The following is a 12,963-nucleotide window of genomic DNA, read 5'->3' on the forward strand; positions in this document are numbered from 1 at the left end:
GAACACGCATCCTCGATCCTTCGAGACCTTCCGTTTTGTCACCGACGTGACGCAACGGCCGGGACCGCAAGGACGTCAACGTCAAGTCCCGGGGTTTCTCATGAATTAATGATGTATTTTTGTAACATAATCACGGTTATTGAAGCATGAATAAGTAATTTTGAATAACATCTCTGACGTCACGGGACGATTCGTATTTTGCGACTGGGCTCGAGATGTCGAAACGCGTACGAGCTAACACTGTTAACTATAATAATAGAGATCTTATATATGCATAACTAGAGCACTGATTTCAAGAGCTCGCCATTATGTCGTGTCAGATTGGAGGGCATAAAAAGTAGCGCATATCACGTGAGATTAATTAGACTTGAATGCATAAATCATTTATCAGCGATCCGTAATCACGGAGAATTAGCGTAGAAATTCATCGCACTCGTAATTTACCAGCTATATGATTTATAACGCATACTTGACACTCCATCATCGTACCCCGTGAAAAGTTAAGCCACTCGAGCGGCGGTATCATCGACCGGTATGTTTAAAAGGTCGGCAAGCCGGCGCGGCGGCAAGTGTCAGCCTAACGCCAGACGATAATACAAAATAAAAGGTAAAGAAAGAGATATACCCGGGAACACTTCTTTAGATTTAGAAATATCTCGAGTGGCCCGCCCTGTGAACGATCACATTTTCCGAGTGCGCCTGTCGCTCTCGTGAGAGAATCGCTCGGTCAAATATTTTAATGAACGCGCATGACGCGTTCAACGACTCCTGTGTGATAAGCGTCGCGAAAATGCTAATGTGTGTAAAGAGAACGTGATGTAATATTGCCCACCTGTAAGATATACATTTAGCAAAATATGTTAAATAAAATATATAAAATAAAATACATACAAATCTGTATTACAATAAAATCTGATACAATGGCTTGCATTAGCTGCACCGTAAAGTGCACGATGGTCCTAATTTCGAAGATTTTTTCAGAACAGTACAGAGATCTCGCGTGACAAGTATGTGCCGGAAACTTTGTTTAGTATAAATGTGCGGAAAGTTCATTAATGTCTTATACCCACGCACATGCGCGTGGCTTAACGAACTTTGCGGTTTACGCTAAATCGGACATTCCATTCTACTCTGCGAACCGAGCATTTGTTCTTCGTAGATTATCTCGCCTAGTTGTTGGGCCCAACTTTGGCCCAGTTTTAACACCTTGCCAACAATTCAAAGCTGCGATCGAATAACGGTGGCTTAGGCGGTAATTAACGAGTAATACGCAAAGAATTCCGCACTTCGCGACTTGGTTTTTGATGACAAATTTTCTTGTATACTCAAAGTCAACCTTTCTTTAATTAAAAACTTAGATAAAAGAGCTTCCTTAATGGGACACGCTGCTTTACTCCATTTACTCGTCAATTATCACGCAGACCCTATACACCTTTATCTTTTTCGAAAAGATATTGTACGAAACAATTATACGTATTAATCAAGAAAAACACAGAATATCTCTCTTAAAATAAAAAAAAGAAATTCTCAATTTCCATTTATATGTATCTACTACTATTATTACTATTATTAACATGTATCTATTATTATTTACTACAGTAATCAATTTATTTCAATATACACTACACTTGGATAATCTTCATCATATTGTAAGCTTAATTGACATAGTTGAAGACAGGATTGATTGAGAGTAGAGATGGTCTAATCCGTTACGTCTCGTGGAACAAGTTTCAGCGTAATCAATCAATTAAATCAGTCATGTTGGTAAAAATAAATATAATTAAGGATCTTTTCAGTAGCATTCCTTGGTATAATAAAATCTCGACAAAAAATTCCTTGATTCCTTCATCGTGACTGGTCAAATTAACAAAGGAACCACAGATCGCATGCGAAACGCAAAGTGTCAATTCCCTAACGTTCGCAACCGACACCTTGGATGTCAGGGAAGAGTCAGTCTGAAACTTGTGATGGGTGGCTTTCGCTCTCTAACAATCATGCCACAGCGACCTATTACCGATCACGAGCTAACGTAATTCCGGAGAATCCAATTTCCAATGCCATAAACTACGGAGATAGCTTCGCGTGAATTGTCAGTCGTTAATTGGCATGGCCTTAATAGCTCATCTTCGACAATCTATGCCAATCAATTTCACAATCAAATCTTAAAATTTATTTAATCATGATTGACGAAAAATTACGACACGAAGTGACAAGTTATACGCTATTCAATTAAAATTATTCCAAAAAATAAATAATAAATGCGTTTTTTAAATCTTCTGTACAATAGATTGATTGCTATATAATTAATAATTCAATTATATATATATATTTTAATTACATAATTACATATTATAATAAGACTTACTTTTTCAAAAATAAGTATCAATTGTTCGTAACAAAGATAAATATATATTTTATGGCTTTTAAATGTTTCAGTACGAAGATATAAGTGCATCGGCAGAAGAAGAGAGGCATGAACTAGTCCCGAAGAAATGCGCATATATTAACGCACGCTTTCTTCAGTAAGTCCTTGTTAACGAATACGAATGCTGGAATGTGGAAGCTCTGAGAACAGTGACTGACATTGCAGGGGCTAAAGATAAACGTCAATGAATGTATTCATCGGTATTTATTCTTTTCGGAAGTCCTCGACAGTAATTTAAGCGATACCCTCTCGGCATTTAGGATGGTGCCAGATAACACTTATCAAATTATCGACGAATCCAAGAACGGTGAATCGTCAGAATATTTGAATTACAAATTTTACTGTTTTATCGCGTACAATTATATCCTGACGTTGATATATGATTCTAACTACAGTGTTTTTAATGAAAATTGTAACAAAATTTATATTTTTTAATATAAGAAGGCATTTTAATTTTTAAATAGAATTTACAATCCCGTATATTAATTAATTGCGAGCAAGAATTATTTTCTTTCTATCAATTTATTAAAGTTAGTCATATTTCTGTCAGTTGATGTACGTTACTCCATTTTCAATGCACGCAAACGTTCGAAGACACTCTATAGAAGCTACGAGAGAGAATCACCTCACGGCTGTGATTGACATCTTCGGCTAAGATATCTCATATACTTTATTCGTGAACAATGACGCGAGCATGTTTTACGATTCCATTATTAATCACCGCGCTCTCAAGTTCCCCGGTGAGCTCGGTGCAAAAGGAGATCGTAATGCGTGGACGAGAGAGACTCTCGATTTCATAATGCGCGTCCTTCGCTCCATCGGCTCCGTTCAAAAGAACCCGAGGAAACGAAGGCGCGAAGGATACGATACGAAAGCAACAACGTCGATAACGACGACGTAACGGCCGCCGCGTCACGGGTTGGATTACCTACTCTCCGCCGGACGCGATGCCGGTAATTACGATTAAATTAGCGATCAATCCCGGCGCGCGGCGAACGACACGACGCTGACGTCATTCGTACGAGCCTTCCGGCCGTTTACTTTTGCGCTAAGTGAAAAGCAGCTATAACTGGGCGTATACGAGTCGCAATGCGCAATCCGAGTGGGCAGAGATTATGAAAAGCGACGGGCCATTGTTTATTGTTTGTCTACTTGGCGCAATTGTAAAATGGTGGGCCGCGGACAGTCTCGCGCGCGCGCGCGCGCGCGCGCGTGCAACACCGGATCCGCGTGACTTTGCGAATTCTGAAATTTTTCTCCGGATTCTCTCTCTCTCGAGGGTGGACGGAAGTTGAGCGGCAATAGTCTGAGCGGACAAACGATGAAAGAGAACCACTACTCTCGTTACTTATCTGCCTACTCATGTTATGTATACAGACGATAGAGTTTGGATATTCCCGCGCGTAGACTACACTCGACTCGACTACACGCTGCTAAAAAGGTGAGGCGAGGAAAGCGACACTCATAGCTCAAACATTTATCAAACAAACGTCGCGAGGCGTCACTCAAACCTTTCAGACGCGTATATCGCGCGTGTTACGAGCGATCGATGGAGCAAATTTAATCGCCAAGTTAGTAAAAACCAACATCACGTCGTGTGTGAGTAAATTTGCAATCTGCAAACTGCAAGCAAACGCATCGCATACTTGGACGTACGGTTGGAAATATTTATGCAAATTTTATGTATAAACGCGGTTATACTGTAATTATTATAAAACAAATATAAATAATATTAATTTTACAATAAATATCAACTTGGGAAGGATATTGTATTTATATGTTTGTTTTATTATATCGTAAATTGATATTTTACATTTTATGCCGACAGAGGTATCGTCATGAATATTCACTTCAATAGCCAACTTTGAATTATAGTCGTTTATAGGAACCGTTCCATAATCATATAGCTGTTTTTGAAGTATCCTCTCTTAAACCGGGCGAGAATGTCGAAATTAGCATGTTGTGAAGGTCGTCGCGTGCTTGGAATAAAAGTTCCAACGATTTAATCCCAAAGACGTTAATTTCACACAAGGAAAACGTCTCTCGTTCCAAATTTATACAAAATCGGTAGTCGGATAAATAGCAAACTGCTCATTTATTAAAAAAGGTATGTAAGGATAAAAATTTCGAGGCACAAAAAAAACACAAAAAAGACAAGAAAGGGAGAATAAAAACAAGTGAGCTTTCACGAAAAAATCTTCCAGCATCCGCATGCCAACTCTCTGCGTCTCTCTCTCTCTCTCTCTCCACCTACCGTGCGCCTCAATGAACATCGCCCAGCAGCCCCAGAAAGCCTGGGTGTTGCCGGCACGGTGTTCCCCGACTTCGCCATTGCATCCCGGACCATCTTCCGGGAATCCGTTCGCATTCTGACCTTTGAATTTGGAGAGCGACTCCTCGTAACCGTGCTGGGAGCGTTGCTCGCGCTGATGCTCGGCGACGGTATCCGCCGGGTCGAAGCCGAGCCGCTCCTTGTAGTAAGCCTGGGTCGACATCCTGTCCTTCTCCGGGCCCCGGGCCGTCCCAGCGAAGTAGAGGGTGCAGGTTTCAACGTTCATGCCCGGCTCACGCGCGAACTATCATGACACACTTCACGACCACGAGAACGCGGAACCGGCACCGGTACCGGCACCGTTCTCCGCCGCCCTGACAACAGCCGGCGGCAGGACTCGATTAGTTCGCTTATTCCGCGTTTAAATCGTATTCACCATTCGACGTTTATCTTCGTTAGAAATCGCGCTATCTCTCGAAATGTTCTTGAACACGCTTGTTCTCGTTGGTACCCGGTGAGGTGGGTATATTTTTCTCACATTTTTGCAAATTTTCCCTCTCGAAGTTCGCTCTCGAGTCGGAGAAGCTCCTCGGCTTTTCAAGTTCGATCGTTCGTTGAACAGTCTCTCGCGTTTCCTCCGCCTCCGTTTTTATCACCGCGCCGTTCGACAGCGCGGCGGAATGCACGACGCGCGCGAGTATCCCGTGGTATCCGCCGATTATCCGTCGTTGTTTACCACGACGTGCACCAGCTTCGGCTGGAACGCGATCGGTTTTCTCGGGACCTTCCCGTCGTTCGAGGAATCGGCCAAGGATTCCCTCACCTTCGGATTCCAATCTGCCGCGCGGCCGGCGTATGCAAATTGCGAGTCGTTTATGTCGCCCCCGAACTCTTATAGGATATGGCACTTTGTGAATTCTCGAAAAAACGCCCGACTCGCCGTCGTGCTCCCCCGTCAGTGACAACACGAAGATGGAAAACCTGTACAACGATAATGCGCAATGTGCGAATAAGATATTCGAATGTTAATAGGTTTGATAAGTCATTCTAAAAGTAAAACACGCGGCCGGAGAAAAACCTCGACAATTTTACGACCAAGTGTCATTTTTGCAAAATCATACTAGCTACACTCTTGAGTCATGTTTAATTTATTATGCATGAAAGAAATTTTGGTATGTGCGTGAGGGATCTGTGAAAATGAAATTATTAAAAAGTCTGGCAAAGGCGAGCGATAATTTAGTCTTAGTTCTGTCTATGGTCACTTCAAATTTCTTGTAAGTTTTACAATTAGTCAAGAGTAATGAGACGCACGTCTGTACGCGAGTAAGTCCGACAGTCAAATCCTCGTTTTCTCGGGCCGGCTGCGCAAAAATAAGGCATACCCTTCGGAAAGCCTCTCGAAACGTTTCGAATTATTTAGAACATAAATAACGCTTAGCGATTGTTTATTTCGTGTTTATTATTTGCGTTTTCGTTTCTTATTATCGTTTTTATATGTTTTTACCGTTAATATAGCCTGTGTTTTCATATATTTGTACGTTTCTTCTAAGCGGTTGGATATGTGACGATGCAATCGCCACAAAGTAATGCAAACTGATATGTTAGCCATCGAATCGATAGATTGAGGAAAGTTTAGAAAAGCAGTGGAAACAAAGAGTGACAAGGTAAAAATGAAAAAACGATCGATATATTCGGGTTAGATTAGAAATCAGCAGCCTTGATGCACGTCTAACAAAAAGTAAAGAACTTGGAAACTCGATCACGGTTACGCCCGGCCACCAGGTATTATTAACCCACGCGGTACCCATCAAATTTATAATCGATCGTCCGATATATTAGGCTAACGACTAGGATGGGATAACCGCAACAACGGCAATAAAATGTGATTAAATATGATTAACTTGATTTATCTAATCGAACATATCAGTCAATATTTTAACCCGAAAATTTGTAGACTTTGATAGCAAATTCTAATTACATACTTTTATACATATAAAAGAATAAATCGCAGAATTTATGAACAATGCTAATAACGTCAGATTTGACGGATAAATTTTATACCAGGACACTACACTACTTATGTTACTCGTTTAACAGACTTTTTACTCAATTTATTCACTTGGTAAAATAAACTCAAACTGTTGGGTATAAACCGGCAGATAATTGCTTCTCTCTTTCCAATTCATAGCACTGTAATGCCTACGACACGCACCTACGGCTGGAGCAGTACCGGTGTTGAAGATCCCGGCTGTGACACACCGAGCGAAAAGCGAAATCGGACGGACAGATGGACGACGGGCGGGATTGGACAGATCGAGCGACCTTTTCGAACTGACGATCCGCGAGGCGCGTGGAGACTGAGCGCCGACGCACACGCCTGGCACCGGCGGAGGCCTTAAGGCGACGATGGAAGCGCGCCTAACCGCGAGATCGAACTCCCCGCATATGGTAAACGGAGAATGGGTACGTGGGTGCCCGTCGTGTGGTCGGTGCGTGTGTCAGGAAGGTCCGTCATGGACCAATTCGCCGACGCGGCGCGGCGGCGGGGAGAGCTGTCAGTAGACGCGATTATTGCGCTACCATTTCATAAACATATCACGCGCTTTCTCTCTCCCTCCCCCCCTCCCTCTCGAAATAAAATTTTAAAAGAATCCAGCGAGGAAGAAAAACCAGGACTAAATGCCTAAAGACGATAGGAGTCGCGTGCCTGGAATACGAAAAGTGTGTTGTTGCGACAACGCGAGGCGCGATGCGCATACACGATCGGGTTCGGTCGCCGCGCGCGCGATCGGATGCACCGCGCATCGTACGCACATGCACGCCGAAGAAGAAGCCGGTCGTCACTCTCGCCCCGCACGAAATTAGAAACGGAAAGAAAACAGAGTGACGCGGCCGCCACGCGACATGCGGTTGGGTGAGGTCATTCTCTGTGTGACGGTCGTCATTACACGCGAGAACCCGACCCCGTCGATATATTTCTCGTCTCGGCACCGTTATAAATATAATTGCGAGAAAAAAGAAGGTATAAAAAAAAAACTGGCTCCTGAAAAACTCGCGACTTCAGTACTCGACGCGAAGGCAATTAGAGTTTTTTCGTCGATGCGTGAATTCGCAGCCTGAATTCGCCGCTCGTTTTTGGATTTAAAATCTAACGGTACCTCTTCCGCTCTGAATTCAATTTAAGCTAAACTCGAACCGAGGAGAATGCATCTCTCGCCGCTCGTTGACCCGTGAACGTTAGCTTTAATTGATCCCGTACCGCATCGGGACGGGACGCCTGATGGACGAGCCCTTGTTAATTCATTAAACGCCGAATGGCCGTACGAGCGACGACGGTCTCGCTCTTAATGTCGCCGGGTGCTGAATCATGCGTTCCGAGAAAACTTACTCTCCCGCATCCTTCGAGTACACGTGCGCCTTATATGAGCATAGTCCGCTCTCGCGGAGCATACGTCATACGTCGCGAGGCGTAAAGGTATGCCAAAAACGCGGATGCATCAAGGGACCCGGGACCCGGGATCCATCAATAGGGACACTCATGACCGGCGCTACGTGCGGGAGAGATAACGCGCGAGAGAAACTGTCCGAAGGGACGCGCATTAATATCTCCCGATGCGTTAATATCTAACATCGCGCGCATGGCGCGGGGAGAAGCGCGCCGCGCAGACATGTAACCACGGGGTATTAACCGACAAGTTAAATGACGGAGCGAAACCACGCTCGCCTAGCAATCGTCTGCGCGCGCTATTACTCGCTTATGCGCATACACGAATATTCGCAACGGCTATAGAAGTGGTATCCTCTCCTCGCGTGTCCTCTGCGAGCGAGAACTTTCGCGATACCGATGGCTCCGCAGTTAAAGAGGCTGAAAATGGCTGAAAATTACATTCGACAGAAGATTCATGAAAAAAAATCCAAGGGGGAGGAACGTTCCCTCGTGAGAGAGAAGAAGAACCAGCGAAGGAGAGGAAGGCACGCGTGCGCGCGCGCTCGTATCGCGAGCGGCATAACGCGGGCTACACGGAGGCCGGCTCGGCGGCATTCTTGCGCCAAGTCGCATAACGGGTCCGCAGTCGATCTCGGCCCATTACTCCCGGAGCCCAGCGAGGTTACTCCCTCCGCGATTAACCTTGAAGGGGACTCGGAGAGGCCCGCCGAGACTAATCGAGTCGCGCGTCCCGCGTGGATTACGAAAAAGTTACCCACGCGTTTATCCGCGCCTTCGATTCCGTCTATTTTCTGCGTACCTACCTATGATCGACACGTATGGATTTTCGTAAGACGTATGGGTCGTTCGGCCGTGGTACCCTTGATAGGGCGTCGGCTCGGACGATCAGTTACACAGTCGCACGGTGAGAGACCGGGCGACGAGAACGATTAAGGTAATGAGAAACCGAGGATCGATTTCAAAGGTAGACAAAGGTGGGCGGGAGGCTGACAGAACAAACAAGTCGCTTCCTGAAGCGACTTCGGCAGTTAAACGTGACGAAGCGTGAATAAAAAAAATTCTATTGTTATTACAATTACATAAGTATATAAGAAAATATTTCTTATCCCACTCAATCGTAAATTAAAATTTACATTTCACTTCGATCTAACCATCTGTATAAAGGATTGATCTCGAGAAGAGTGCGGAACAATAAAGGCGATACCTTCGGTTGTGATCGGCCCTTAAAAGGCGGCGCGAGCCGCGGAGTACGTGGGTTAAGCAGGAGATAACGATACGAAAGTGTTCGCACGGATGTCACGAGCTATACCGAGAGCAGGTTGCGAGTTTCCGCGCGCCGGCGGAGGCGTAATCCGCGCGGACGTGCCTCGCGTTCGATCACAATGCAATCGCCACCGACGTCAAGCAGCAACATGGTTGGAATCACGTTTATTCTTGCCACGAAGTACCAGCTAACAAGTGTACAAATAAAGGGTGACCGGCAAACCGTGAGAATTAGCGACGAAGAAGTACAGCCGGGCAAACTCGCGAGATTCTTTACGATCGATCGTCACTTTTCTACCTTTCTTCAGCACCGAGAGGAAGACTACTAAACTGACTCACATGTTTTACTGTTCATTATCCCGAGATATTCCCTGAATAGAATCGTTTTCGCTGCCAAACGATACGAGTAAAATTCCTGTCCTGTTATTGTGAAAAGTGAATTCTACCTGCTGCCCCTGCTGGCGCTACCAAGAATGGCGTTTAGGTCAGTGGAATCTAGTCTCGAGAGGAAGGGACCGGTTAGCGCGTGTATTAAGATTAAGCCCGAAATCGAATGGGGCCCCACCTGTATTTGTCTAGACGTGTTCGCCCACAATCGAATCGCACCTCTCACGATGTTTACCGACGACACAATCCGCGAATTCGTCTTCGCCGGTTGACCATAAAAGGATATTTTGTCGTTGCAGTCTTTTTCAATATTGTCTTACTCCTTTTGCTAGAGTATCGTTTACCAGGAGACGATGAGTTCACCACGCTCGCCAAGGGGCAACCGAGGGAACAAGCGAGAATGATTTCATCCCATCGAGCACAATCGTTCGCGAGAACGCGAGACGTCATTTACGATAATTCGCATTCGGCGTAAAGCGTCGCGGTGCATTAAAAAAGCATTAAACTTGCTGCAGATAGAATAACAGAAAGGAAAAGCGAGCCTCTCGAGACATTAATGAGGAAGAATGAGATTTGTCGATGAGTAACTCCACTACAAAAGAGGAATAATAATGATAGCGCAGGAAACAGTTTTTATATACATATAGCTTCAAACGAATTTAAACAGTCCCTCTTCACAAGTTGACGCGAATAAAATCAGTCTTTGATTTTAAATAAAAGATATATTGATCGATCAAGTATTGATCTTAGCAGCGCAAAACAAGCTATTTACGTCTTCGGTTGATATTACGTACTCTCGAAACTCATTATAATTTCCACGGTTGAGTACCGTAGAGAATAATTTAGATTCAAGAATCACACGATTATTTATGTACTCTGATCTTTGTCGAGTAAATTTGCCGAGCGAATTAACGGCGGGTTAACTGCACTAGGCAGCGCCAATTCGAGTAAAAGTTTCGCGATCCAACCAAATTAAGAAGTCGCGCACGAGAGCCGCGGCGCGTGAGTAAACGCGTTTATATGTGCTCCCGTGCACGTCTCCGCCTCGACCAGTTTTGTCATGCGGCTTGTCGACTCGCGCTTGCTCCTCGCTCTCGGCGTCTATTACATAATCGTCGCGTTCGATAAAAACGACTTTCTTCTTATCCCACAACTGGGACTGTCTGTCTCGCTTGGCGCGCGACGTCCGGGAAAACCGTTCAAACGGCACGACATATCTTCTGAACTGTCGACGGGAAGAACGAGCCCGTTAGCGATGAAATTTTAAGTATTTCCGACGATGACTGAGTATTTCTCTAACGTTATCTTGGAGACCGGCGTGTTTGCGCCGCTTATTAAATATACTAGGCAAATTACCCGTGTTTTTACCTCGTGCGATATCTGCCATCTTGTATTTATCCGGCTCAGGCGTATCGATAATGACAGATAAACACGCAACGCTTAACCGGTAGGCGCCGATATGACGCCATTGTTGATCCTTCAGTAGTAAAAAATTTACGTTTACTTATATACACCTTTAAAGTAGTATTAAAATTTCTGACGGCGCGCGGCGTTGCGATCGATTCTCTTGAAAATTTTAGGAAAGTCTAGTTACATAGGTGAATAAATTAATTAATTAAACTTATGCGCGTAAACAAAGTTTCCATGGAAATAAAATATTTAAATAGTTCGAAGATAAAATGATAAAATAATATCGTTTTTAAACACATTATTTCCTTCATAGTTAAAATCTATCGTGCGATAAAATCTATGTGTCACGACATATACATATGTACGATGTGTAAACCATGTAGCAATTTAAAAGTCTACATCACGATTCCGATGTCAATGAAACATTTCCAGGTACATCGAGCACGCACGAGCAATAATGATAAACGAATGGAAAAGTCGCCGTACGAGAAAAGAGGTATTGGTATCGAACATATTATCGATCGAGAGAGAATGAGAAAGCAGAAGGGTGGAGGGAGTGTCGGAACTGCCGTGATTACGAGGCGTATGACTCAAACAGACGCTTGGCCAATGTTGCCAAGCCGTTCGGGATATTTTTGTGATTAAATGTAGTTCGATGGCCAGTCGAACATAGTCCCGCAAATGACAAACAAAATTTAAGATCAAAATTGAAATAATAACGTATCTTGATAAATATAGTTTATTTTATTTTATTTTTCGCGAAAAAAAAAACGCATTTGACCGCAACTGTATTATTATCGAATAACCATGGAGAGTTGTACCTTCGTATTATTAGTGCCAGACTCCGAACTTAATCGAAGCAATACAAAACTCGATACTGTAGTGTCAATCAATTTATCAATAGTATATGCAATAAAGAGTCTCGGATTTGATTAGATTCGCACAACTATTATAATTCGCGCGGTGCACGTCGGTTTTAGCCTTGCTTTCTCTCTCGGCGCACGAGGACGATTCTCTTTCCGCGCTTGTTATGATTTAACTTTGACATAATAAATAAAGAAGGACATGGACGATGGATATCGCGACTCGACGATTATCACGTAAACAGCTGGGCATACGTTTGGTCAACCTTAGTCTAGGATCAAATATCCTACAATACTTGATATATCGTTAAAAACTCGCGGTTTTCTCCGTACACGTGTCAATCACGATCAGAATCCTCGCGCCGTTACGGAGTCGTCGCAATGACGGCATGCCTGAGATACCGTAAAACGCCCATATCGCGTTTATCGCTGCTGATAACGTGAACGTACGGTCGATTCGCTCTAAGCTCAGGAAACGTTAGCGTTTATATCGCGTCCGGGCCGTCCGGGGAACGGGATCGTGAGGATTCTGCGTCGTCGTTACCGTCGGCCCTGGGCCGCTAGGCTGTTACCTACTAGACTAGAATAATGTCACTGACACCCGCGTACGAGGCAACACACCGAGGAGGCTTGGAAAACGCCAACGAGCCAACCGCGCTGCTCGCTCGCTCTCCGCGTCGTTCGGCGCCCGCGCACAGTTCACTACTCCTCGTGTTGCGGAGGAAACACGCGCGACACGGCGACGACCGGGCGCTTCGAAACGTGGCACTGCAGATTCTTCTCTCTCCTTCTCACGGAGCCGCATACGAACGTAAGTATGTATATACCGAGCGCCGACGACGACGACGACGACGACGACGGCGGCGGCGGCAGCGGCGCGTTGACGAAGTCGCCG

The 12,963-nt window shown here is 44.5% G+C and overlaps 1 protein-coding gene across 19 annotated transcripts in view; it reads right to left on the minus strand.

Moving 5' to 3' along the window:
- Shot (dystonin-like protein short stop) overlaps positions 1-12,963 on the minus strand; it is a 100,952-nt gene that overhangs the window by 74,643 nt on the left and 13,346 nt on the right. For 6 of the 19 annotated variants that reach the window (XM_071712171.1, XM_071712155.1, XM_071712195.1 and 3 more), the window contains exons 1-2: positions 12,645-12,781; positions 4,800-5,678 (exon numbers count right to left, since the gene is read on the minus strand). The exons of 10 other annotated variants lie outside the window; for them this stretch is intronic. In XM_071712171.1, the coding sequence (XP_071568272.1) occupies positions 4,800-4,983 (184 nt within the window). In that variant the 5' untranslated portion in view covers positions 4,984-5,678; positions 12,645-12,781. Of the gene's footprint in view, positions 1-4,679; positions 5,679-6,909; positions 7,048-12,644; positions 12,782-12,963 lie in introns of those variants that run through there. 3 more of the 19 variants (XM_071712078.1, XM_071712072.1, XM_071712066.1) reach the window with 2 other exon arrangements.

This window comes from Temnothorax nylanderi, unplaced genomic scaffold, assembly GCF_030848795.1.
Source record: "Temnothorax nylanderi isolate EJ_2023f unplaced genomic scaffold, tnyl_v1.0 TNYL_tig0005_pilon, whole genome shotgun sequence".
Taxonomy (NCBI): domain Eukaryota; kingdom Metazoa; phylum Arthropoda; class Insecta; order Hymenoptera; family Formicidae; genus Temnothorax; species Temnothorax nylanderi.